Here is a 26,165-nt window from a genome sequence, read left to right as displayed (position 1 = left end):
TTTCTTTCCTGATCTGTTCCGTTTTTTCTGGAACAGATCTGGACCAGATCTGGACCCATTCATTTTTAATGGGTCCTGGAAAAAAACGGACAGCACAATGTGTGCTGTCCGTTTCCGTTGTTCCGTTCCGCATGTCCGTTTAAATATAAAACATGTCCTATTCTTTTCCTGAAAAATCGGATCCTGGTACAATACAAAGTCAATGGATCCGCAAAAAACGGATGACATACGGATGTCATTCCGTATGTCATCCGTTTTATACGGAATCCGTTCCTGGAAATTACATTTTAATATTTATTTATTTTTTTAAAGAAATCCAAACAACTTTATTTGCTTATTGAAATTTATACATGTTTCCGTTTTTTGCGGATCCGCAAAAAACGGATGACATACGGAAACATTTTCAGGAACAACGGATCCGCAAAAAACGGACAGAAAATCGGATTATAGAAAAATACTGACGTGTGAATGTAGCCTTAGTGGGTTTTTGTTTGTCCACCCGCCTCTTGAGGATTGACCACAAGTTCTCAATGGGATTAAAATCTGGGGAGTTTCCAGGCCATGGACCCAAAATGTCAACGTTTTGGTCCCCGAGCCACTTAGTTATCACTTTTGCCTTATGGCACGGTGCTCCATCGTGCTGGAAAATGCATTGTTCTTCACCAAACTGTTGTTGGATTGTTGGAAGAAGTTGCTGTTGGAGGGTGTTTTGGTGCCATTCTTTATTCATGGCTGTGGTTTTGGCAAAATTGTGAGTGAGCCCACTCCCTTGGATGAGAAGCAACCCCACACATGAATGGTCTCGGGATGCTTTACTGTTGGCATGACACAGGACTGATGGTAGTGCTCACCTTTTCTTCTCCGGACAAGCCTTTTTCCAGATGCCCCAAACAATCGGAAAAAGGCTTCATCGGAGAATATGACTTTGCCCCAGTCCTCAGCAGTCCATTCACCATACTTTCTGCAGAAGATCAATCTGTCCCTGATGTTTTTTTTGGAGAGAAGTGGCTTCTTTGCTGCCCTTCTTGACACCAGGCCATCTTCCAAAAGTCTTCGCCTCACTGTGCGTGCAGATGCGCTCACACCTGCCTGCTGCCATTCCTGAGCAAGCTCTGCACTGGTGGCACTCCGATCCCGCAGCTGAATCCTCTTTAGGAGACGATCCTGGCGCTTGCTGGACTTTCTTGGATGCCCTGAAGCCTTCTTAACAAGAATTGAACCTCTTTCCTTGAAGTTCTTGATGATCCTATAAATTGTTGATTGAGGTGCAATCTTAGTAGCCCCAATATCCTTGCCTGTGAAGCCATTTTTATGCAACGCAATGATGGCTGCATGCGTTTTTTTCGCAGGTCACCATGGTTAACAATGGAAGAACAATGATTTCAAGCATCACCCTCCTTTTAACATGTCAAGTCTGCCATTTTAACCCAATCAGCCTGACATAATGATCTCCAGCCTTGTGCTCGTCAACATTCTCATCTGAGTTAAAGAGGACCTTTCACCTTGAAAAACATTGTGAACTAAGTATGCTGACATGGAGAGCGGCGCCCAGGGATCTTACTGCACTTACTATTACCCCTGGGCGCCGCTCCGTTCTCCCGGTATCTTCACTCACTAAGTTATAGTAGGTGGTGTCTGCCCTTGTCCTGTGGGCGTCTCCTTCTCCTAGGCTGCAGCGCTGGCCAATTGCAGCGCACAGCTCACAGCCTGGGAGAAAAAATACCTCCCAGGCTGTGAGCTGTGCACTGCGATTGGCCAGCGCTGCAGCCTAGGAGAAGGAGACGCCCACAGGACAAGGGCAGACACCACCTACTATAACTTAGTGAGTGAAGATACCAGAGGACATACCGGGAGAACGGAGCGGCGCCCAGGGGTAATAGTAGGGCTGCACGATATATCGCAAAAATAATCGAATCAAGATAATCGGCAAATGCGGTTTGGCGATTCGGCCGAGCCGAAAATGCCGCGATTATATATGAAGGGGCCCCTATTGATAAAAAAGTCCTCTGTCCTATTGATAACAGGTCCAGCCTCTGTACTTACTTTCACAATGAATGCACTGCAGCGACGAGCGGGAGCGAGCGAGGCAGCCGGCCAGCGCGTGACTGACGTCACTTAGTCACGCTCCTGCTTCCTGAATTAAGTGGGAGGAGCGTGACAGTGACGTCAGTCACGCGCCGGCCGGCTCGCTCTCTGCAGTGTGAGTGCATTCATAGTGAAAGTACAGAGGCTGGCCATTTTATGAATAGGAGAGTTATGTGCGCAGTTTAGGACACATGAAGGGACACATAGGGCCATGAGGGGGACCAGCATAAGATGCTATATGTGTGTCTTATGCTGGCCCCCCTCGTGGCCCCATGTGTCATAGCACACATCCCTCATAACAGTGTCCCCTGCAGGTCCCCCATAACAGTGTCATCCACAAATCTACACCTCCACAGATCCCCCACATAACTGCGCCATCCACAGATCCCCCACATAACAGCGTCATCCACAGATCCCCCACATAACTGCGCCATCCACAGATCCCCCACATAACTGCGCCATCCACAGATCCCCCACATAACAGCGCCATCCACAGATCCCCCACATAACAGCGCCATCCACAGATCCCCCACATAACTGCGCCATCCACAGATCCCCCACATAACTGCGCCATCCACAGATCCCCCACATAACTGCGCCATCCACAGATCCCCCACATAACTGCGCCATCCACAGATCCCCCACATAACTGCGCCATCCACAGATCCCCCACATAACTGCGCCATCCACAGATCCCCCACATAACAGCGCCATCCACAGATCCCCCACATAACAGCGCCATCCACAGATCCCCCACATAACAGCGCCATCCACAGATCCCCCACATAACAGCGCCATCCACAGATCCCCCACATAACAGCGCCATCCACAGATCCCCCACATAACAGCGCCATCCACAGATCCCCCACATAACAGCGCCATCCACAGATCCCCCACATAACAGCGCCATCCACAGATCCCCCACATAACAGCGCCATCCACAGATCCCCCACATAACAGCGCCATCCACAGATCCCCCACATAACAGCGCCATCCACAGATCCCCCACATAACTGCGCCATCCACAGATCCCCCACATAACAGCGCCATCCACAGATCCCCCACATAACAGCGCCATCCACAGATCCCCCATAACTATGTCATACCCAGCCGCATCAGCGGCTCATGTGGGAAAATCCAAGCAAATAGACCTCTAGCACAATTCCCTTAAAATATCGCATCGCACATCGTTATCGCAATTTTTAGGGCCCTAATCGCAATCGCACAAAATTCCCATATCGTGCAGCCCTAGGTAATAGTAAGTGCAGTGAGATCCCCGGGCGCCGCTCTCCATGTCAGCATACTTAGTTCACAATGTTTTTCAAGGTGAAAGGTCCTCTTTAACAAGACGATTACTGAAATGATCTCAGCAGGTCCTTTAATGACAGCAATGAAATGCAGTGGAAAGTTTTTTTTGGGATTAAGTTAATTTTCATGGCAAAGAAGGACTATGCAATTCATCTGATCACTCTTCATAACATTCTGGAGTATATGCAAATTGCTAACATAAAAACTTAAGCAGCAACTTTTCCAATTTCCAATATTTATGTAATTCTCAAAACTTTTGGCCACGACTGTACTAACCCAAATCTGAGCTGCTATCTCCAAGACAGAGAAAGGAGAAGGCTAGCAGAGAGAGCCGTCAGAAGTAGAGCGATGTACTCACCATGAAGGAGGACCACTGCTACCAGGCCATGGTAGAGGGCTGGCACTGAAATCTTTTTCCTGCTTCCCTGGGTAAAGCTTGGCTGTTTTTCTGCAGTGTCCACTAGGGGGAGCACAGCAGAGATTTGTATAGCTTCCAATAAGTTCAATTGTAGCTATACAAATTCCTATGCAATGAGCTCCCCCTAGTGGTGGCTGTAGACTGACAGATTTATCATCTACAGTGTGAAGGGAAATGGGATTAAAAACTGTATGGAGGGGAATTATCAATGTACTTATGCCAGTTGCCTGGTGTAAATGCACCAAAATAAAATAAATGACATTCTGACTGATTGCCGCGTATATGTCAGCGCTGGCGAGGCATCAGTGTGGTACAGAGCGCTTCTTGTTTGGTAAAAGGGGAGAGAGGAGAGAAACATTACCAAGAAACTTAGGCACTCTCGATTCGGGTCAAATTTATTCGGCCCCAAAACAAAATCATATCGTGCAGCCCTAGGTAATAGTAAGTGCAGTGAGATCCCTTGATTCGGTCAAATCAAGTTTTAAGAAACTTGCTTATGGCCTCATGCACACAACCATAGTTTTAGGGTGACCGTATAAATGGATCCGGACAGGTGCGGACCCATTCATTTCAATGGGGCCGCAAAAGATGCGGACAGCACACCGTGTGCTGTCCGCATCCGTTGCTCCATATTTTTTGCGGGGCCGCGGAAAGAACATGTCCTATTCTTGTCTGCACTTGCGGACAAGAATGGGCATTCTCTATATAGCGCCGTCCATGCGCGGTGCGCAAAATGTGTAACGCCCCCTGTCGGTATCAGTGTTTTGCGGATCCGCAATTTGCGGGGATCGAATGCAGACCTATTCATTTTAACAGGGCCGCAAAAAATACAGAGAGCACACGCTGTGCTGTCCGCATCCATATGTTCGTACCACGGCCCTGCAAAAAAAGTAGAACATGTCAAATTCTTATCCGTTTTGCGGACAAGAATAGGCATTTCTAACAAAGGGGAATACATGCAGATCTGCAAAATGCGGAATACACACGGCCGGTATCTGACTGCAAAAACTGATAGTTGTGTAAATGATGCCCATTTCTAATAAAGATATGTTTTGCAGTAAACATTAATTTACTTCAAAATGGGGGAAATTTATCAAACTGGTGTAAAGTAGAACTGGCTTAGTTGCCCATAGCAGCCAATCAGATTCCACCTTTCATTTTCCAAAGAAGCTGTGAAAAATGAAAGGCGAAATCTGATTGGCTGCTATAAAAGGCAGTTTTTCATTACAACAGTTTGATAAATCTCCCCCATTTGTACATCTGTCAGTGCTTTTGGGAGGGGACATAATGGGAGGAAATTTTTAAATAAATAAGTAAAAAAAGTGGCGCGATTTTGCATTTAGGAAGCAAAAATCAATGTAAAGGGGCTCATAGCATTAAACTATAAGAACGTACATAAGTGTATTTGCAAACACATGGATCCTGCCAGCACCCGACAGATCCTATTCACCATCATGGGGACCTTCAGGTCTTCAGGGTGTGACTTTTTTTTTTTAAATTGTCGCATCTCCCCTTTTTCGCGGTCCTTACTAAATTTTCGAAAAAGGGAGTGCGACAAGGGCAGGGAAGGGGACGTGGTCGTCCGCAGCGACAAATTTATCTTCATTTATGCCAGATTCCTGGCATAAGTGAAGCCAGAAACCTACAGCAGCTCGGAGCTTCGGAGATTTCCGGTTAGGCGCACGGACTGCCGGAGGATAATTTATGCCGACGTGTGCATCTCGTCATAAATTATTAGACGGATCCTCCAGTGGCGCAGGGGATATCAAGACAGGCGCAGAAAGCACCACTTAGCCCTAACGATGCCAAATAATTATACCCTGCATAGCTATGTCTTACGCCTTTTACATTTCTGCGGTGAGAAGAGTAATGAAGGATTACGACTATTTCGTCATTATTATTACTGCCTCAACCAAGGTAAAGATGTAGTATTGAAAAGTGAATCCATCCAAGTTCTTCATATATCATGGATTCTGAAGACATATACGACACGGGAACGTCGGGCTAGACAACGGTGTCACCGAGCTGCGGAGCACACAGGAAAAGCAGACTGGGTCCCTTTCCCCTTCTAAACCTACAGCCATCTGCTCACTGCACACGCCACAGCCGAGCCACCTACTCACTCCAGAAAGAACAACTAAATTTGGACCAGAAAAATATAGATCTCAACAGGAAATAAGGGGATACAATTAATTAACAAGGCGCTAAATAATAAGTCAGTGATTATTATAAATAGTGGATATGCTAGGCACTGAGAAATAGTGCACGTCAGTCCTAAGAACGACACTGAAGGTTTACACGTATACCGTAAAACCATGACGCGTCCACGAGAAAACCAAGAGGGAGATGTACTACAATAGGTTTTGCAAGATTTTCATACTGATTGGTGGGGGTCCGACACCCAGCTGTTGGAGAAGGCAGTGGCACTCCTGCGAGCACCGCGGCCTTCTCTCTGCTTTTCCCAGGCCAGTGACGCCATGTTCATCGTTCACGTGGCCTAGGAGAAGCTCAGCCCTATTCAAGTGAAGGGGGCTAAGCGCGATACCAAGCACAGCCACTATACAATGTACGGCACTGTGCTTGGTAAGCAGGGAGAAGGCTGCGGCACTCACAGAAGGACCGCTGCCTTCTCAAAACGACCCCATAGAACTGAATGGGGCTGCGTGAAAATCGCATCCGCAGGCAAGTGTGGATGCGGTGCGATTTTCACGCATGGTTGCTAAGGAGACGAGGGAAGTATGACCCGGGACCTTATTTACTTTCATTCAGCAGGACCTGCGCTCACCACATGATGAGCGCGATGACGTCAGCGAAGGTCCTTTTGCAGGTCCTTCAAGAAGGAGAAAGAAGAGGATCCCGGCTGCGCGATCAAGTGGATGAGGAGAGTTATGTTTTTATTATTTTTTAACCCTCAATTGACATTATACTTAGCTGAATGATAGTGAACAAGTCCGGGTTCGGGTCTGGGTACCACATTCAGTTTTTTCTCATGCGCGTGCAAAACGCATTACACTCGCACGGAAAAAATAAAATAAATAATAATAATAATAATAATAATAATAATGATGATGAACAACGGAAAGCAACTGCAGTCAAAACTGACTGAAATTGCGTGCCTACTCGCACAATTTACACTAAACGCACCTGCATCACATCCAGCCCTCACCCGCGACGCCCGTGAGAAGGGGCCTAACATGTAGTCCTTCAAACAGATTAAGAGGCCAATGAAGACCGTACACGTGATTGTTCCCATAAGCAGATAATCAGTGACTCCAGGAGCAAGCAATACCACTGGGCATACTGGCTCGGGTCAGCAAGGTAGGATAGCCTAGAGCAGCAGGAAAAATATCCAATACAGTGTCATAGCCAAATGCTTAATAAAAGAGTGTCACAAATTAATTACATTATTCAATACAGTAAAAAAATAAAAAGAAGAACAGCATTTTTTTTTATGGCTTTCATTTTCTTCGGTTTCTATTTTCCATAGAGTACAGCAGAATGGTTATAATCCTGGGGGAACAACATATCCCTGAACAGAATGGCTGAATATCCTCGAGTTGTCATATTCTATTACAGCACACGGGAGACGAGAGAACAGGAGAGATACGCAGTGGAATGGCCCCCGCTCCTGTCGTGCTACACTTTCAGACCGATGTGGCGGTCACACGATTTAAAGGGCACCTGTCATGTTGAGCATGGTGTCCGAGCAGCAGGAGCTGAGCAGATTGATGTATAGTTTTATGGGAAAGGATTCAGTAAAACCTGTCATTTATACAATTAAATTCCTGCTCCTTCTGGGCTTTGTAGTCCAGGAGGCGGTCCTATCAGTGATTGACAGCTGTGTATAAACAGTCATAGAGGGAAGGATGTCAGTCACTGATAGGACCGCCTCCTGGACTACAAAGCCCAGGATGAGCAGAGATTTCATGAAATAAGGTTATACAGAGTCGGCGAGTATATTCCTACTATACAGCAGTCTGCTCAGGAACATGCTGGTAGTACACTGCCTGTCCCAAAAAAAAAAAAGCCTTTAGCTTTGATTGCGGCACGCATTCGCTGTGGCATTGTGTCGATAAGCTTCTGCAATGTCACAAGATTTATTTCCATCCAGTTCTGCATTAATTCTTCACCAAGATCTTGCATTGATGATGGTGGAGTCTGACCGCTGCGCAAAGCCTTCTCCAGCACATCCCAAAGATTCTCAATGGGGTTACAGGGAATCTGTCACCTGGTTTGACCATATTAACCACTTCAGCCCCCAGTGCTTAAACACCCTGAAAGACCAGGCCACTTTACACTTCTGACCTACACTACTTTCACCGTTTATTGCTCGGTCATGCAACTTACCACCCAAATGAATTTTACCTCCTTTTCTTCTCACTAATAGAGCTTTCATTTGGTGGTATTTCATTGCTGCTGACATTTTTACTTTTTTTGTTATTAATCGAAATTTAACGATTTTTTTGCAAAAAAATGACATTTTTCACTTTCAGTTGTCAAATTTTGCAGAAAAAACTACATCCATATATAAATTTTTCTCTAAATTTATTGTTCTACATGTCTTTGATAAAAAAAAAAAGTTTGGGTAAAAAAAAAAAATGGTTTGGGTAAAAGTTATAGCGTTTACAAACTATGGTACAAAAATGTGAATTTCCGCTTTTTGAAGCAGCTCTGACTTTCTGAGCACCTGTCATGATTCCTGAGGTTCTACAATGCCCAGACAGTACAAACACCCCACAAATGACCCCATTTCGGAAAGTAGACACCTTAAGGTATTCGCTGATGGGCATAGTGAGTTCATAGAACTTTTTATTTTTTGTCACAAGTTAGCGGAAAATGATGATTTTTTATTTTTTTTTTCTTACAAAGTTTCATATTCCACTAACTTGTGACAAAAAATAAAAAGTTCTATGAACTCACTATGCCCAACAGCGAATACCTTGGGGTCTCTTCTTTCCAAAATGGGGTCACTTGTGGGGTAGTTATACTGCCCTGGCATTCTAGGGGCCCAAATGTGTGGTAAGGAGTTTGAAATCAAATTCTGTAAAAAATGACCTGTGAAATCCGAAAGGTGCTCTTTGTAATATGGGCCCCTTTGCCCACCTAGGCTGCAAAAAAGTGCCACACATGTGGTATCTCCGTACTCAGGAGAAGGTGGGGAATGTGTTTTGGGGTGTCTTTTTACATATACCCATGCTGGGTGAGAGAAATATCTTGGCAAAAGACAACTTTTCCCATTTTTTTATACAAAGTTGGCATTTGACCAAGATATTTCTCTCACCCAGCATGGGTATATGTAAAATGACACTCCAAAACACATTCCCCACCTTCTCCTGAGTACGGAGATACCAGATGTGTGACACTTTTTTGCAGCCTAGGTGGGCAAAGGGGCCCATATTCCAAAGAGCACCTTTCGGATTTCACTCGTCATTTTTTACAGAATTTGATTTCAAACTCCTTACCACACATTTGGGCCCCTAGAATCCCAGGGCAGTATAACTACCCCACAAGTGACCCCATTTTGGAAAGAAGAGACCCCAAGGTATTCGCTGATGGGCATGGCGAGTTCTTGGAAGTTTTTATTTTTTGTCACAAGTTAGTGGAATATGAGACTTTGTATGAAAAAAAATAATAAAATAAATCATCATTTTCCACTAACTTGTGACAAAAAATAAAAAATTCTAGGAACTCGCCATGCCCCTCACGGAATACCTTGGGGTGTCTTCTTTCCAAAATAGGGTCACTTGTCGGGTAGTTAGGCTACTTTCACACTAGCGTTCGGAGCGGATCCGTCTGATGTTTCATCAGACGGATCCGCTCCTATAATGCAAACGCTTGCATCCGTTCAGAACGGATCCGTTTGCATAACAGTTTATTTCAGATCTGATTTTTCACTTCGGAAAACTCAGATCCGACAGTATATTCTAAACACAGAAGCGTTCCCATGGTGATGGGGACGCTTCAAGTTAGAATATACTGAGAACTGTGTACATGACTGCCCCCTGCTGCCTGGCAGGTGCTTCCAGGCAGCAGGGGGCAGACCCCCCCCCCCCCCTCCTGTATTTAACTTATTGGTGGCCAGTGCGGCCCCCCCCTCCCTCCCCAGTATTAATTGTAAGCAGTGCGGCCCCCCTCCCTCTATATTCATCGGTGGCCAGTGCGGATATTAAATATGAGCAGTGCGGTCTCCCCCTCCCTCCCCAGTATTAAATATGAGCAGTGCGGTCTCCCCCTCCCTCCCTCCCCAGTATTAAATATGAGCAGTGCGGTCTCCCCCTCCCTCCCTCCCTCCCCAGTATTAAATATGAGCAGTGCGGCCTCCCCCTCCCTCTATTCATTGGTGGCCAGTGCGGATTCAAAGTATTGTGATCAGTGCGGCCTCTCCTCTCGACCCCCCCCCCCCCCCCCCCCATCATTGGTGGCAGCGGAGAGTACCGATCGGAGACCCAGTTTAAATCGCTGGGGCTCCGATCGGTTACCATGGCAGCCAAGACGCTATTGCAGTCTTGGCTGCCATGGTTACTTAGCAACAAATAGCAGCATTATACTTACCTGAAGAGCTGCGATCTATGTGACCGGCCGGGAGCTCCTCCTACTGGTAAAGTGACAGGTCTGTGCGGCGCATTGCCTATAGACCTGTCACTTACCAGTAGGAGGAGCTCCCGGCCGGTCACATAGATCGCAGCTCTTCAGGTAAGTATAATGCTGCTATTTGTTGCTAAGTAACCATGGCAGCCAAGACTGCAATAGCGTCTTGGCTGCCATGGTAACCGATCGGAGCCCCAGCGATTTAAACTGGGACTCCGATCGGTACTCTCCGCTGCCACCACTGCTCATATTTAATACTGGGGAGGGAGGGAGGGGGAGACCACACTGCTCATATTTAATACTGGGGAGGGAGGGGGAGACCGCACTGCTCATATTTAATACTAGGGAGGGAGGGGGAGACCGCACTGCTCATATTTAATATCCGCACTGGCCACCGATGAATATAGAGGGAGGGGGGCCGCACTGCTTACAATTAATACTGGGGAGGGAGGGGGGGCCCCACTGGCCACCAATAAGTTAAATACAGGAGGGGGGGGGTCTGCCCCCTGCTGCCTGGCAGCACCTGCCAGGCAGCAGGGGGCAGTCATGTACACAGTTCTCATTATATTCTAACTTGAAGCGTCCCCATCACCATGGGAACGCCTCTGTGTTAGAATATACTGTCGGATTTGAGTTTCACGATGTAACTCAAATCCGATGGTATATTCTAACATAGAGGCGTTCCCATGGTGATGGGGACGCTTCAAGTTAAAATATACCATCGGATTGGAGAAAACTCCGATCTGATGGTATAATCCTGACTTTACATTGAAAGTCAATGGGGGACGGATCCGTTTGAAATTGCACCATATTGTGTCAATGTCAAACGGATCCGTCCCCATTGACTTGCATTGTAAGTCTGGACGGATCCGTTTGGCTCCGCACGGCCAGGCGGACACGAAAACGCTGCAAGCTGCGTTCGGGTGTCCGCCTGCTGAGCGGAGCGGAGGCCAAACGGTGCCAAACTGATGCATTCTGAGCGGATCCGCATCCACTCAGAATGCATTGGGGCAGTACGGATCCGTTCGGGGCCGCTTGTGAGAGCCTTCAAACGGAACTCACAAGCGGAGCCCCGAACGCTAGTGTGAAAGTAGCCTTATACTGCCCTGGCATTCTAGGGGCCCAAATGTGTGGTAAGTAGGTAAATGACCTGTGAAATCCGAAAGGTGCTCTTTGGAATGTGGGCCCCTTTGCCCACCTAGGCTGCAAAAAAGTGTCACACATCTGGTATTGCCGTACTCGGGAGAATTTGGGGAATGTGTTTTGGGGTGTCATTTTACATATACCCATGCTGGGTGAGAGAAATATCTTGGCAAAAAACAACTTTTCCCATTTTTTTTATACAAAGTTGGCATTTGACCAAGATATTTCTCTCACCCAGCATGGGTATATGTAAAATGACACCCCAAAACACATTCCTCAACTTCTACTGAATACGGAGATACCACATGTGTGACACTTTTTTGCAGCCTAGGTGGGCAAAGGGGCCCAAATTCCTTTTAGGAGGGCATTTTTAGACATTTGGATACCAGACTTCTTCTCACGCTTTGGGGCCCCTAAAATGCCAGGGCAGTATAAATACCCCACATGTGACCCCATTTTGGAAAGAAGACACCCCAAGGTATTCAATGAGGGGCATGGCGAGTTCATAGAAAAAAAAAAATTTTGGCACAAGTTAGCGGAAATTGATTTTTTTTATTTTTTTCTCACAAAGTCTCCCTTTCCGCTAACTTGGGACAAAAATTTCAATCTTTCATGGACTCAATATGCCCCTCAGCGAATACCTTGGGGTGTCTTCTTTCCAAAATGGTGTTATTTGTGGGGTGTTTGTACTGCCCTGGCTTTTGAGGGTCTCCGCAATCATTACATGTATGCCCAGCATTAGGAGTTTCTGCTATTCTCCTTATATTGAGCATACAGGTAATGAGATTTTTTTTTTCCGTTCAGCCTCTGGGCTGAAAGAAAAAAATGAACGGCACAGATTTCTTCATTCGCATCGATCAATGTGGATGAAAAAATCTCTGCCAAAAAAAGAAAAAGGAGGGGAAAGGCGTCTGCCAGGACATAGGAGCTCCGCCCAACATCCATACCCACTTCAGCTCGTATGCCCTGGCAAACCAGATTTCTCCATTCACATCAATCGATGTGGATGAATAAATCATTGCCGGGATTTTTTTTTTTTATATATACAAAGTGTTTGCCAAAGTATATGAACACCGCCACCTCCTCAGCTCATACACTGCATGCAGAATTATTAGGCAAATGAGTATTTTGACCACATCATCCTCTTTATGCATGTTGTCTTACTCCAAGCTGTATAGGCTCGAAAGCCTACTACCAATTAAGCATATTAGGTGATGTGCATCTCTGTAATGAGAAGGGGTGTGGTCTAATGACATCAACACCCTATATCAGGTGTGCATAATTATTAGGCAACTTCCTTTCCTTTGGCAAAATGGGTCAAAAGAAGGACTTGACAGGCTCAGAAAAGTCAAAAATAGTGAGATATCTTGCAGAGGGATGCAGCACTCTTAAAATTGCAAAGCTTCTGAAGCGTGATCATCGAACAATCAAGCGTTTCATTCAAAATAGTCAACAGGGTCGCAAGAAGCGTGTGGAAAAACCAAGGCGCAAAATAACTGCCCATGAACTGAGAAAAGTCAAGCGTGCAGCTGCCAAGATGCCACTTGCCACCAGTTTGGCCATATTTCAGAGCTGCAACATCACTGGAGTGCCCAAAAGCACAAGGTGTGCAATACTCAGAGACATGGCCAAGGTAAGAAAGGCTGAAAGACGACCACCACTGAACAAGACACACAAGCTGAAACGTCAAGACTGGGCCAAGAAATATCTCAAGACTGATTTTTCTAAGGTTTTATGGACTGATGAAATGAGAGTGAGTCTTGATGGGCCAGATGGATGGGCCCGTGGCTGGATTGGTAAAGGGCAGAGAGCTCCAGTCCAACTCAGACGTCAGCAAGGTGGAGGTGGAGTACTGGTTTGGGCTGGTATCATCAAAGATGAGCTTGTGGGGCCTTTTCGGGTTGAGGATGGAGTCAAGCTCAACTCCCAGTCCTACTGCCAGTTTCTGGAAGACACCTTCTTCAAGCAGTGGTACAGGAAGAAGTCTGCATCCTTCAAGAAAAACATGATTTTCATGCAGGACAATGCGTCCAAGTACTCCACAGCGTGGCTGGCAAGAAAGGGTATAAAAGAAGAAAATCTAATGACATGGCCTCCTTGTTCACCTGATCTGAACCCCATTGAGAACCTGTGGTCCATCATCAAATGTGAGATTTACAAGGAGGGAAAACAGTACACCTCTCTGAACAGTGTCTGGGAGGCTGTGGTTGCTGCTGCACGCAATGTTGATGGTGAACAGATCAAAACACTGACAGAATCCATGGATGGCAGGCTTTTGAGTGTCCTTGCAAAGAAAGGTGGCTAAATTGGTCACTGATTTGTTTTTGTTTTGTTTTTGAATGTCAGAAATGTATATTTGTGAATGTTGAGATGTTATATTGGTTTCACTGGTAAAAAAAAATAATTGAAATGGGTATTTGTTTTTTGTTAAGTTGCCTAATAATTATGCACAGTAATAGTCACCTGCACACACAGATATCCCTCTAAAATAGCTAAAACTAAAAACAAACTAAAAACTACTTCCAAAAATATTCAGCTTTGATATTAATGAGTTTTTTGGGTTCATTGAGAACATGGTTGTTGTTCAATAATAAAATTAATCCTCAAAAATACAACTTGCCTAATAATTCTGCACTCCCTGTATGCCTCGGCAAACGTATCTTTTACTGCAGAGGAGAAATCTCGTCTTGCAGCGCCGCATACACCGACTTTTGTGTAATCTGACAGCAGCGCAATGCTTCTGTCAGAATGCACATCAGTGCTGCAGCTAGTCGATCGGTTGGTCCACCTGAAAGGTAAAAAAAACAAAACAAAAAAGAAAAAACCAGGCCGCAACGCAATAAATTTATTAACTGTTGAACAGAACATAGAAACTTTTTTAACTGAACGTTTAACTTTTTTACTTACCGGTATTTTTTTTTTTGTTTAGTTTTTTTTACCTTTATAGAACAAACCTCTCCTTCCCCATGGGACAATGTGCAAAGCGCAAATCGCCCAAAGATGTGGCGAAGTACGTTATGCACTTTATCCCAGGTGAAAGGAGAGGTTTGCAGCAGCTGTGAGTGAATGGGCCCTAATAGCCCTGTGTGCCTGTCCTGGTGAGATGTGATCCCTATGCTAGGTGTACCTGTGTGTGGTACTTCCGGAAACACTCTCCATAGCATAGGGCAGGGTGGTCAGCACAGTCAGGACAGAAATAGCGGGTGTCACGCCTTATTCCACTCCTGCTACAGACACGACATCTTTTTCGGGGTGACGGTTGGGTTGAGGTACCAGCAACGACACTGGGGAAATGTCGCTCGTGTAGACGGCTAACTACACTGGTGGATGGGGCCACGGAACCTCCTGGGTAAAGGAGGTTCTCGATGATCTCTTCCTGGAATTTGAGGAAGGATCCTGTTCTCCCAGCCTTACTGTAGAGAACAAAACTATTGTACAGCGCCAATTGAATCAAATATACAGACACCTTCTTATACCAGCGTCTGGTTCTGCGGGAAACTAAATACGGAGACAACATCTGGTCATTGAAGTCCACCCCTCCCATGAGCGCATTATAGTCGTGGACACAGAGGGGCTTTTCAATGACACGGGTTGCTCGCTCAATTTGGATTGTCGTGTCTGCGTGAATGGAGGAGAGCATGTAAACGTCACGCTTGTCTCTCCATTTCAACGCGAGCAGTTCTTCGTTACACAAGGCAGCCCTCTGCCCCCTTGCAAGATGGGTGGTTACAAGCCGTTGGGGGAAGCCCACGCGACTAGTTCGCGCGGTGCCACAGGCGCAAATCCGTTCTAGAAACAAATGCCTAAAGAGGGCCACACTTGTGTAGAAATTGTCCACATAAAGATGGTACCCCTTGCCGAATAAGGGTGACACCAAGTCCCAGACTGTCTTCCCACTGCTCCCCAGGTAGTCAGGGCAACCGACCGGCTCCAGGGTCTGATCTTTTCCCTCATAGATCCGAAATTTGTGGGTATAGCCTGTGGCCCTTTCACAGAGCTTATACAATTTGACCCCATACCGGGCACGCTTGCTTGGGATGTATTGTTTGAAGCCAAGGCGCCCGGTAAAATGTATTAGGGACTCGTCTACGCAGATGTTTTGCTCAGGGGTATACAAATCTGCAAATTTCAGGTTGAAATGGTCTATGAGGGGCCGAATTTTGTGGAGCCGGTCAAAAGCAGGGTGGCCTCTGGGACGGGAGGTGGTGTTGTCGCTAAAATGCAGAAAACGGAGGATGGTCTCAAATCGTGCCCTGGACATAGCAGCAGAGAACATGGGCATGTGATGAATTGGGTGCGTTGACCAATATGACCGCAATTCATGCTTTTTTGTCAGGCCCATGTTGAGGAGAAGGCCCAAAAAAAATTTAAGTTTGGAAACTTGGACTGGTTTCCACCGGAAAGGCTGGGCATAATAGCTTCCCGGGTTTGCGGTTATAAATTGTGTGGCATACTGGTTGGTCTCTGCCACGACTAAGTCCAAGAGCTCCGCAGTCAAGAACAGCTCAAAAAATCCCAGGGCCGAACCGATTTGAGCCGTCTCAACCCGAACTCCAGACTGGGCGGTGAAAGGGGGAACTAATGGTGCGGCTGAAGTTGGTGACTGCCAATCAGGATTTGCCAGCACCTCAGGGACTCTAGGGGCTCTACGGGCCTGTCTGTGCGGTGGCTGCGACGGGGTAACTATTGCACGTGCCACCGTACCAGCTTCAACTGCCCTTCTGGTGCTCACTACTTCACAATGTTGTACGGCAATGCTGGTACTAGGTCCAGGAAGGGCTGCGCTGCTGGTGTATGCCTCACCACGTGATCCGGCAGCGACAGCCCCACTCTGCTGCTCTTGAAGCGGATCCTGCGCAACCTGTGGTCTAGCGACACGGGGCCGGGTACGCCTGGTGCTGCCAGGGACCTCCACCTCCTCGTCCGAACTTTGGGTCAGAGAGCCACTGCTTTCTACAGGTTCATATTCTGACCCGCTAGATTCGTCAGATGAGGGTTCCCACTCCTCATCCGATTGGGTCAGAATCCTGTAGGCCTCTTCAGAAGAATACCCCCTGTTTGACATTTTGGACTACTAAATTTAGGGGTATTCCCTGAGACTACCCAAGAAAAAAAGCAAACCTGTCTTACAAAGGGGAGGCTAGCGAAGTACCGGAGGCTGCTGCGGTTGATAAAAAATATCAAAACTGATTTTTTTATCGCCGCAGTGCGTGTAAAATGAATGTGCAGTGATCAAAAAATATATATTTTTTGTCACTGCGGTGGGGCGGGCGTGGGTGAACGCACGTGTGGGCGACCGATCAGGCCTGATCGGGCAAACACTGCGTTTTGGGTGGAGGGCGAGCTAAGGTGACACTAATACTATTATAGATCTGACCGTGATCAGTTTTGATCACTTACAGATACTATAAAAGTACAAATGCTGATTAGCGATACGCTAAACAGCGAATAAAAGTGACTACGGTGCGGTGGGCGCTAACTGACGCTAACTACCTAACCAAGGGGCCTAAACTATCCCTAAAACCTAACAGCCAATACCAGTGAAAAAAAAAAAAGTGACAGTTTACACTGATCACTTTTTTTCCTTTCACTAGTGATTGACAGGGGCGATCAAAGGGTTAATTGGGGTGCAGGTGGGTGATCAGGGGCTAAGGTGTAGTGTTGGTGCTACTCACAGTTCAGTCTGCTCCTGTGCTGGATCCAACCGACGAAAAGGACCAGCACAGGAGCAGAGAAGCCATATAACAGATCATATTTACTAATATGATCCGTTATATGACTTTGGATTGGATTTTTTGAAAATCGCCAGCCTGCCAGCCAATGATCGTTGCTGGCAGGCTGGTGACGAAATACTTCTTTTAATTTTGCCGGCCCGCGATGCGCATGCGCGGGCCGGCTTTGAGCGAAATCTCGCGTCTCGCGAGATGACGCGTATATGCGTGACTCTGCGCAGCGCTGCCACCTCCGGAACGCGATCCTGCGTTAGGCGGTCCGGAGGTGGTTAAGCTCTCACCATTGCCATGTTTAATAAAATGCCTTTTCTTGTATTGAGGCTTTCATTTTGCTAAAAAAGCGATCTTTGTATTATGCAAATGAACCCTGAAGGTGCCCAGAGGGGTGTTATTCTTCACCCTGTGAGCCCAGTAACGCCCCCCTGCAGTGCCTGGACCGCCTTTATGTAGACCCCAAGCACGCCTCCTCGTTATGCAGTATCATCCCACGCCCCCTCCTCTACGTCAGCTAATTCATTCAAGCCACGCACCTGGCGCAGTACCGCCTACTGCCTGCACGATCCAACCGCTCCTGAGGGCATCAGCGATAAGAAGACATCATTGGGCTCGGCACATGCCCAGTTACACTTTTGAGACTGTTGCCCTCTGGAGCGGTTGGATCGCACAGGTGCAGGCAGTAGTCTGTACTGCGCCTGCGCGAGATTTCAGCTGGACGAATTGAAGATTCCAGGTGCGTGGCTTGAATGAATTAGCTGACGAAGCAGAGGCAGCGTTAAACTAGGGTGTGGGATGATACTGCATAAAGGCGGTCCAAGGAAATGCAGGGGGGTGTTACTGGGCTCACAGGGTGAAGAATAACGCCCCTCTGGGCACCTTCAGGGTTCATTTGCATAATACAAAGATCGCTTTTTTAGGAAAATGAAAGCATGAATATAAGAAAGAAAATCCACTGAGGAGAGAAGGTATTTTATTAAACATGGCAATGGTGAGAGCTTAACATGGTCAAACCAGGTGACAGATTCCCTTTAAGGTCTGGACTCTGTGGTGGCCAATCCATGTGTGACAATGATGTCTCATGCTCCCTGAACCACTCTTTCACAATCTGAGCCCGATGAATCCTGGCATTGTCATCTTGGAATATGCCCGTGCCATCAGGGAAGAACAGATCCATTGATGGAATAACCTGGTCATTCAGTATGTTTAGGTAGTCGCTGACCTCATTCTTGGAGCACATACTGTTGCTGAACCTAGACCTGACCAACTGCAGCAACCCCAGATCACAGCCCTGCCCCCACAGGCTTGTACAGGAGGCACTAGGCATGATGGGGGCATCACTTCATCTGCCTCTCTTCTTACCCTGATGATGCTCCCATCACTCTGGAACAGGGTAAATCTGGACTCATCAGACCACACGACCTTCTTCCATTGCTCCAGAGTCCAATCTTTATGCTCCCTAGAAAATTGAAGCCTTTTTTCTGGTTTTCCTCACTGATTAGTGGTTTTCTTACAGCTACGCAGCTGTTCAGTCCCAATCCCTTGAGTTCCCTTCACATTGTGCGTGTGGAAATGCTCTTACTTTCACTATTAAACATAGCCCTGAGTTTTACTGTTGTTTTTCTTCGATTTGATTTCACCAAACATTTAAGTGATCGCCGATCACGATCATTCAGGATTTTTTTCCCGCCACATTTCTTCCTCGAATACGATGGGTCCCCACTATCCTTCCAGTTTTTAATAATGGGTTGGACAGTTCTTAACCCAATTTTAGTAGTTTCTGCAATCTCCTTAGATGTTTTCTTTGCTTGATGCCAATGATTTGACCCTTCTCAAACAGACTAACATCTTTTCCACGACCACGAGATGTGTCTTTCCACGTGGTTGTTTAAGAAATGAGAAGCAGCTCATTGCACCAGTTGGGGTTAAATAACTTGTTGCCAGCTGAAAGATAATCGCCCATGCAGTAATTATCCAATAGGAGGCTCAGAACTATTTGCTTAGTTACATCCAGGTGGCGACCTGTTTTTGGACAGGCAGTGTATGTTACACTGCACTTTGTTGTATTGGGCTCGTTGGAGAGGCAGCATGTGGGGAACGTGCAATCAGAAAAGGACCTACTGTCTGAATCATGTTATATTATCACTACAGATATTGGTTGGTGACGGCTCATGCAGCCTTATATCTACCTTCTGCCCCATTGTGTTAAGAAGGCCGGACCATTGTACCAAGCAAGCACTTTTTACCTATCGCCTCAGTTTGTAAGCTCTTGCGAGCACGCTCCTCAATGACCTGTTTGCTGCTGTTATTTATGACTCTGCTGGTATTTAACCCCCCCCCCCCTATTGTAAAGCGCTGCGGAATATGTTGGCGCTATATAAAAAATATTTTTATAAGAATTTTTTTCCCCACATCACTATGTTAAAAAAAAATACTGTATATAATCCTGCAATTTTCTAACTGGCCACTGGGAGTAATAGGTCATTTCCTGTCCTGCACAGGTAACTTTTCAGCAGCCATCATCATTATCACCACAAGCAGGATTACAATGACGAGTAACACCTCTGTATAGATAGAGGTGTGCTGTCCGTAGCTTTTACGGCTCCACTGAAATTAACGGGTCTGCCTAAGAACCACAAAAAAAATGCGGATTGGACGTGGACTGAAAATACGGCCGTGTCCATGAGCCTTTAGCCTCAGGCACACAACACAAGTACTTTGCAGCCCACAAACTGCTTGTACCGTTTTTCTGTCCAGCCAAATCGCAGCACTATGCCAGACACACCAGCGAGTTGAATGCTAGGAACTTGCAGCGTGTGCGCGCGAGGTCCTGTTCTGGCCTCGTTCATCTTGCAGGATCGCACAGCATAAGGCCTCATGCACACGACCGCCTGTGTTTTGTTTTCCGCATTTGGCGGATCTACGATTCCATTTTTCTGTCACTTGTGCACATGTAGTGCCACAAAAGCCGTCCGTTTTACTTCCATAGGAAATGGTCATTGGCATTTTGTGTCGTTTCACAACAGATCCACAAAAACTGATGAAACACGGATAGCATCTATGTGGCATAAGTTGTTTTTTTACAGATCCACTGAATGCAATAGGACCACGGACCGCATTTTGCGGACAAGAGAAGAACATGCTTTATTTATTACAGAGGCCGTGGATCAGAAATACAGATGCGGACAGCACTAGATATGCTGTCCACATTTGTTGTGAAACCATTAAAATGAATGTATCCGCATCTAATCCACAAAAAAAAAAACCTGTGGATTGGATGCGGACAAAAAAAATATGATAATGGAGCCTTATACTGATTTATAAGGCTGTGTAAGGCCACATGCGCGGGCCACTTGCATGAGGATCACGACCACGTTCACTTGAATGGGGTCCACGATCCGTCCGTTCTGCAAAAAGATAGAACAAGTTCTATCTTTTTGCACAACGAAAGCACAAAACGGAACCCCACCGTAGTGCTTCCCCAGGGTTCCGTATCTCTGGACCCATTCAAGTGAATGGGTCCGCATCCGTGATGCGGAATGCACACAGCCGGTGCCCAGTGCATTGCGGACCCGCCATATGCGAGACGCGATACGGCCACGTGCAGGACACGGTCGTGTGCAAGAGGCCTAACCCTGAGAGTCTTGGAATTCACTGAATTAAGGCTCATGCACACGACCGCAAACTGCTGATCTGGAAAACGGACATGATCGTGTGAACGAGGCCCAACTGGAATCTGCCAGGTGCCGTAGTCATCCGACCAAAATCACTGTGATCCCTAAACTTAGAAAACACTGAGTTTTGCTGTCACTAGGCTACTAACAATGCAGAACAACTAAATAAGCAATTAGTAAATTGGAGCATGGACTGCGCAGTACTCAGCCGCAGCATAGCCATGTCACGCCTGCGATGGTGTAGTCACTGGCAGCGCTACAAGGACGGGCTGAACCCGAGTAGTAGATGATTCACAGAGGTCGGGAACAGCGGCAGTGTTTATCCACATACACCGACTCCACGTCCAGACATCACAGAGTTTATGACCCGTCCTATCAGCAGGTTTTGATTTTCTCTACAGTAAGGAAACAAGTGGTTTTACTACCTGGCGGTATGTCACAGCCTGCAGTTTCTACGTCTGATGAAAGCGCATGTCCCAGATACCGCACCGTGTGAACGAGGCAGACTGCCAAGCAATAATCACTGGTTACTGTTTTAAGCTTATATTAGACAATTCTTAAGATCAGCGCTCGTATGAACGCCGCTCATTAGCGATGATCTGGCAGTGTAATACTGCCGCAGATTACCTGATGAACGAGCTTGTTCATTGGGTAACTGGAATCTTTCAGCAGGTTTAAAAATCATCGTCTGCCGGCAGCAGATCATGGCGTCTACACAGCCGCTGCTGCCGGCAAACGAAGATTCTGCATGTGGGGCGATCACTACGGCCCCATATTGAGGGCGTTGCTGTATGTAAATGCAATGGTCTCCTCCACTGACGAGCAGACACTTCCTTCCTGACAATTGTCTAGTTCAGGGTTTCACAACTCTGGTCCTCGGGACCCACCTACCGGTCATGTTTTAGGATTTCCTTAGTATTGAGCAGGTGATATAATTAAGTGTCAGTGCATCAGGACTTACCACAGGTGTTCATTCTGTAGGATCTTCTCAAATCCTGACCGGTAGGTGGGTCCCGAGGACCGGAGTGGAGAAACCCTGATCTAGATGATCTGCAGGTGTAATATAAGCCTCATGCACACGAACGTATTTTGTTTCCATGTCAGTTTTTTTTTGCAGACCGTATGCGGAACCAATCACTTCATTGGGTCCGTTACTCCGTCTGCATTCCGCCAAAAAATTAGAGCATGTCCAATTATTGTTCGCATTACGGACAAGGATAGTACCGTTCTATTAGGGGCCAGATGTTCCGTTCTGCAAAATACGGAATGCACATGGTTGAGCAATTTCCATCTGAGATCCGTTTTTTTAGATTAAAAAATGCAGTATCCCCCCCCCCCCCCTGTCTATAAAAAAAAAAAAAATTAAAATAATAAATACATGCCAAAAGTGCATAACTGATGCACAGGATCCATTTTTTAAACATATGTCAGCAGAACCAACCCTATTAAACCATATTGCCTGCTTGGGTTGACCCTGCTGATTCCAATGATACCTTATTTATTCTTCTATGTTGTGCCATTCAGGAAAAAAAAAAATCTGTTTGGTGTAATATGTGAACTAGGATCCTGGAGCACCGAGGGGCTGGCTGAAGTCCTCGGAGCACTAGTTCGTTGACACTCCCCCCCCCCCTCGTTTCAGAGGGCCAGACATACCGCCCGACCCTGTGAACCTCACATCTGCGTCTTTGAAAGCCATACGTTTGTTTTTTTTTTCCCCCGTTCAGTTATGTAATAATTTTTGTCCCTTTTTTTGGAGACATGTGAGGCTTTATTTTGTCATTTTTTATTTATGTATTTTTTTTAATAAAATGGAAACTATTAAAAAAAAAAAAATGCATTTTTGCGGACAGCATACGATCGTCTGAATGAGCCCTTATTGTCACCAGGAAGTATAGTACCTTTTTTTTTTTTTATATATATTTTCTCTTTATTTATTTTTTTACACTTGTAAAATAAAAAAAGACCTTTAAGGGACATTTAGCTTTACATTTTTTTCCCCAATCACCGATTTCTCTTGTAATTGGGGTGACATTTTAGCCCCGATACCCCCGAGGTTTGCTTGTACAACCTTACTGCAGAGGTCAGACCCAGGCCGCTCCGCAGACTCCCGGCGGTCACATATCCGCTTCCTGAGGGCTATGCGCAGCGCCAGTGTAGAGCGATCCAGCATCTAGAGGTTTAACCTGTCCTTGCTGCAGTAGATGCCGACCGCCAGTTGAGAAGGGGTTAACAGGGAAGACATTTGAATGGGAATGAGGGACGGACGGCAGCCCATCCTCTTGTAGGCCGTTAGAAGGTCATCTACAAACTGATGGAAATTTTCGGCTGACATTTCCTAACAGACAGAACTGAAGCTTCTCCTTCACTGCCCTTCAACCCGCTCTCAAATTTTCAGTTTTTTCAGCATTTTTTCACTTCCACACAAGAACAAGTTTTGCATTTTCAATGTCATTTTAGTGTTCGACACAATATTATGTAAGATTACTTCATCATCTCTCCGTTACAAGAAACTACCTAATTTTTGTAGAACAGTGCAATCTTCTCAATAAATCGGGCAGTGTAAGACATTACACAGAGAATGCTCAGCTCTCCCCATATACACACTTACACAGAGAGTGCTCAGTGACTGACAGCTATCCCTGTATACACACCTACACAGAGAATGCTCAGTGACTGACAGCTATCCCTATATACACCCTTACACAGAGAGTGCTCAGTGACTGACAGCTATCCCTGTATACACACCTACACAGAGAATGCTCAGTGACTGACAGCTATCCCCATATACACACCTACACAGAGTGCTCAGTGACTGACAGCTATCCCCATATACACACTTACACAGAGAATGCTCAGTGACTGACAGCTATCCCCATATACACACCTACACAGAGAATGCTCAGTGACTGTCAGCTATCCTCATATACACAGAGAATGCTCAGTGACTGACAGCTATCCCCATATACACACTTACACAGAGAGTGCTCAGTGACTGACAGCTATCCCCATATACACACCTACACAGAGAGTGCTCAGTGACTGACAGCTATCCCCATATACACACTTACACAGAGAGTGCTCAGTGACTGACAGCTATCCCCATATACACACTTACACAGAGAATGCTCAGTGACTGACAGCTATCCCCATATACACCCTTACACAGAGAATGCTCAGTGACACTCTGTAGCAAACCATCCATACTTTTTCCGAGGTTATGTCTTTACCCTCTGGATGCCTTCCCTTACAGCCCATCACATATCGCTAGGGGCCGTTATAATATTCCGAGCTCTGGGACCCCCACCAATCCAGCAAGGAGGCCGGGGGCCACCGCCTCATCGCCCCGGTAGGCATCTCCTTCCATGGCAGCGCACTTGGACTCTGAATGGCGGTCTGCGTGGACTCCGCAGGCACACGGTGGAGATGTATGAAACTGGGGGGCCGTTACCCATAGCAACCAGATTCCACCTCTCATTTTCTAAAACGACACAAGTGACTGGATTGCTTGCCACGGACAAGTACTCCACTTGTGTGCCACCTCCATGACTAGTAACACTCAGGTAACATATGGGGCTACAGCAGGCTGTCATGCAAGATGCTGTAGAACTAAAAGCCCCAGCATGTCACTTCCTACACGTAAGGTTACTATGGTTACCCCTGGAAACCCCCCTGACCTGACAGCGGTGGGCTAAGCTCCGAATCCGGACTGGACGGCGGGGTGTCCCCTCGCCCGACCCCATCTCTCAGGTAGTCCTGGAAGTGCACCTCCCGCACGCCCAGCCACAGGCGGTTGGCAGTGCCCCTCAGGACGCGGCCGCTCCTCCCGGTGATGCCCGTCAGGTAGTCCATGGCGCCCCGGCCTGCAGTGCTTCTGTCACCCCTCACTAGACTCTGAGGTAAACTTATGACAAAACTTTTGCGCTCCCGCCCCGTCCACGCCCCACCCTCTGGAGGGGGACGTCCTGCAGCACGGCGCCGCTGTCATGTGTACGTTTCCCCAATACTTCATTCCTGAACCCACAACTCTACGCCAGGTCATGCCTGCACCACCCCTATTTTCAAAAGTAAGAATTCCCAGTTACGTTTAGTTGGATACACAGAAGATACCACAACATTACTCTTCGGGGAGGCGGGGGGGAGACAGACACGTATTTGATAGTTGCACCTTCAGTAGTTATTCCCCTATTTTTAAAAGTGAACGATCCCACTTGTGTTCATTTTGATCTACAGAAGATGCCACTGCAAATCGTTAAAGGGGGTTCGAGGCTCGACGCGTTACAACAAACCTAAACTCATTGGAGCTAGCGGTGAACTAGGGCTGGGCGTAGTTGGGAGGTGTTGTATTTATGGTGCAGAGTCACATGAAACAAAAACATTGCAAACAGAAAGAAAATAGGACTTAAAGGGATTCTGTCACCAGATTTAACCCTATTAAGTTAGCTGACAATAGCGATGTGCTAATGTCAGCTAAACCTATCTAGCCTATTCCTACTTTTATCTATCCCCCCGTTACGCCAGAAATCTAACTTGTATAATATGCTAATTAGCCTCTAGGTGCAGGGGGCGCTGTTCCTGCTCCTAGAGGCTCCGTTCTCCCACCTTTGTCGCCTCCCTCCGAGTCCTGATTGACAGGGCCAGGCCGCGCTCGCATCTGTCCGCCAGCCCTGTGCTCTGGTGAAATCTCACGCTGTTCAGCATTCGGCGCAGGCGCGGTGAGGGAAAGACGCTCGCAGGCTGCCAGCTCCCGTACAGCGCCTGCGCTGAAAACTGAACGGCGCGAGATTTCACCAGAGCACAGGGCTGGCGGACAGATGGGAGCGCGGCCTGGCCCTGTCAATCAGGACTTGGAGGGAGGCGACAAAGGTGGGAGAACGGAGCCTCTAGGAGCAGGAACAGCGCCCCCTGCACCTAGGGGCTAATTAGCATATTATACAAGTTAGATTTCTGGCGTAACGGGGGCGTAGATACAAGTAGGAATAGGCTCGTTAGGTTTAGCTGACAATAGCACATCGCTAATGTCAGCTAGCTTAATAGGGTAAATCTGGTAACAGAAAACCTTTAAAGTGCTGGAACTGGTCGGCAGTATAAAGTGGATCCCAGTCTGGGGCGGACTGGGAACTTAAAGTGGTCCTGGAAAAAATACTAAAAGTGGCCCCGGTTTGGTAGTCGGGTCAAAATTGATGGAAGGCAGGGCCAGCATTACCATATTGTGGCATATAATAC

General features: G+C 46.8%; 1 protein-coding gene across 4 annotated transcripts in view; it reads right to left on the bottom strand.

The window, feature by feature from the left end:
- Nucleotides 1-24,845, bottom strand: part of OXR1 (oxidation resistance 1) — a 118,144-nt gene extending 93,299 nt beyond the window's left edge. For 2 of the 4 annotated variants that reach the window (XM_040433466.1, XM_040433468.1), the window contains exon 1: nucleotides 24,617-24,845. In XM_040433466.1, the coding sequence (XP_040289400.1) occupies nucleotides 24,617-24,791 (175 nt within the window). In that variant the 5' untranslated portion in view covers nucleotides 24,792-24,845. The remainder of the gene's footprint in view (nucleotides 1-24,616) is intronic. The other 2 variants (XM_040433467.1, XM_040433470.1) reach the window with 1 other exon arrangement.
- Nucleotides 24,846-26,165: the final 1,320 nt, after the last annotated feature.

This window comes from Bufo bufo, chromosome 5 (genome assembly GCF_905171765.1).
Source record: "Bufo bufo chromosome 5, aBufBuf1.1, whole genome shotgun sequence".
NCBI classification, from domain to species: Eukaryota; Metazoa; Chordata; class Amphibia; order Anura; family Bufonidae; genus Bufo; species Bufo bufo.
The sequence above is the reverse complement of the archived record's forward strand: the minus strand, read 5'-3'. Positions and strand labels throughout refer to the sequence as shown.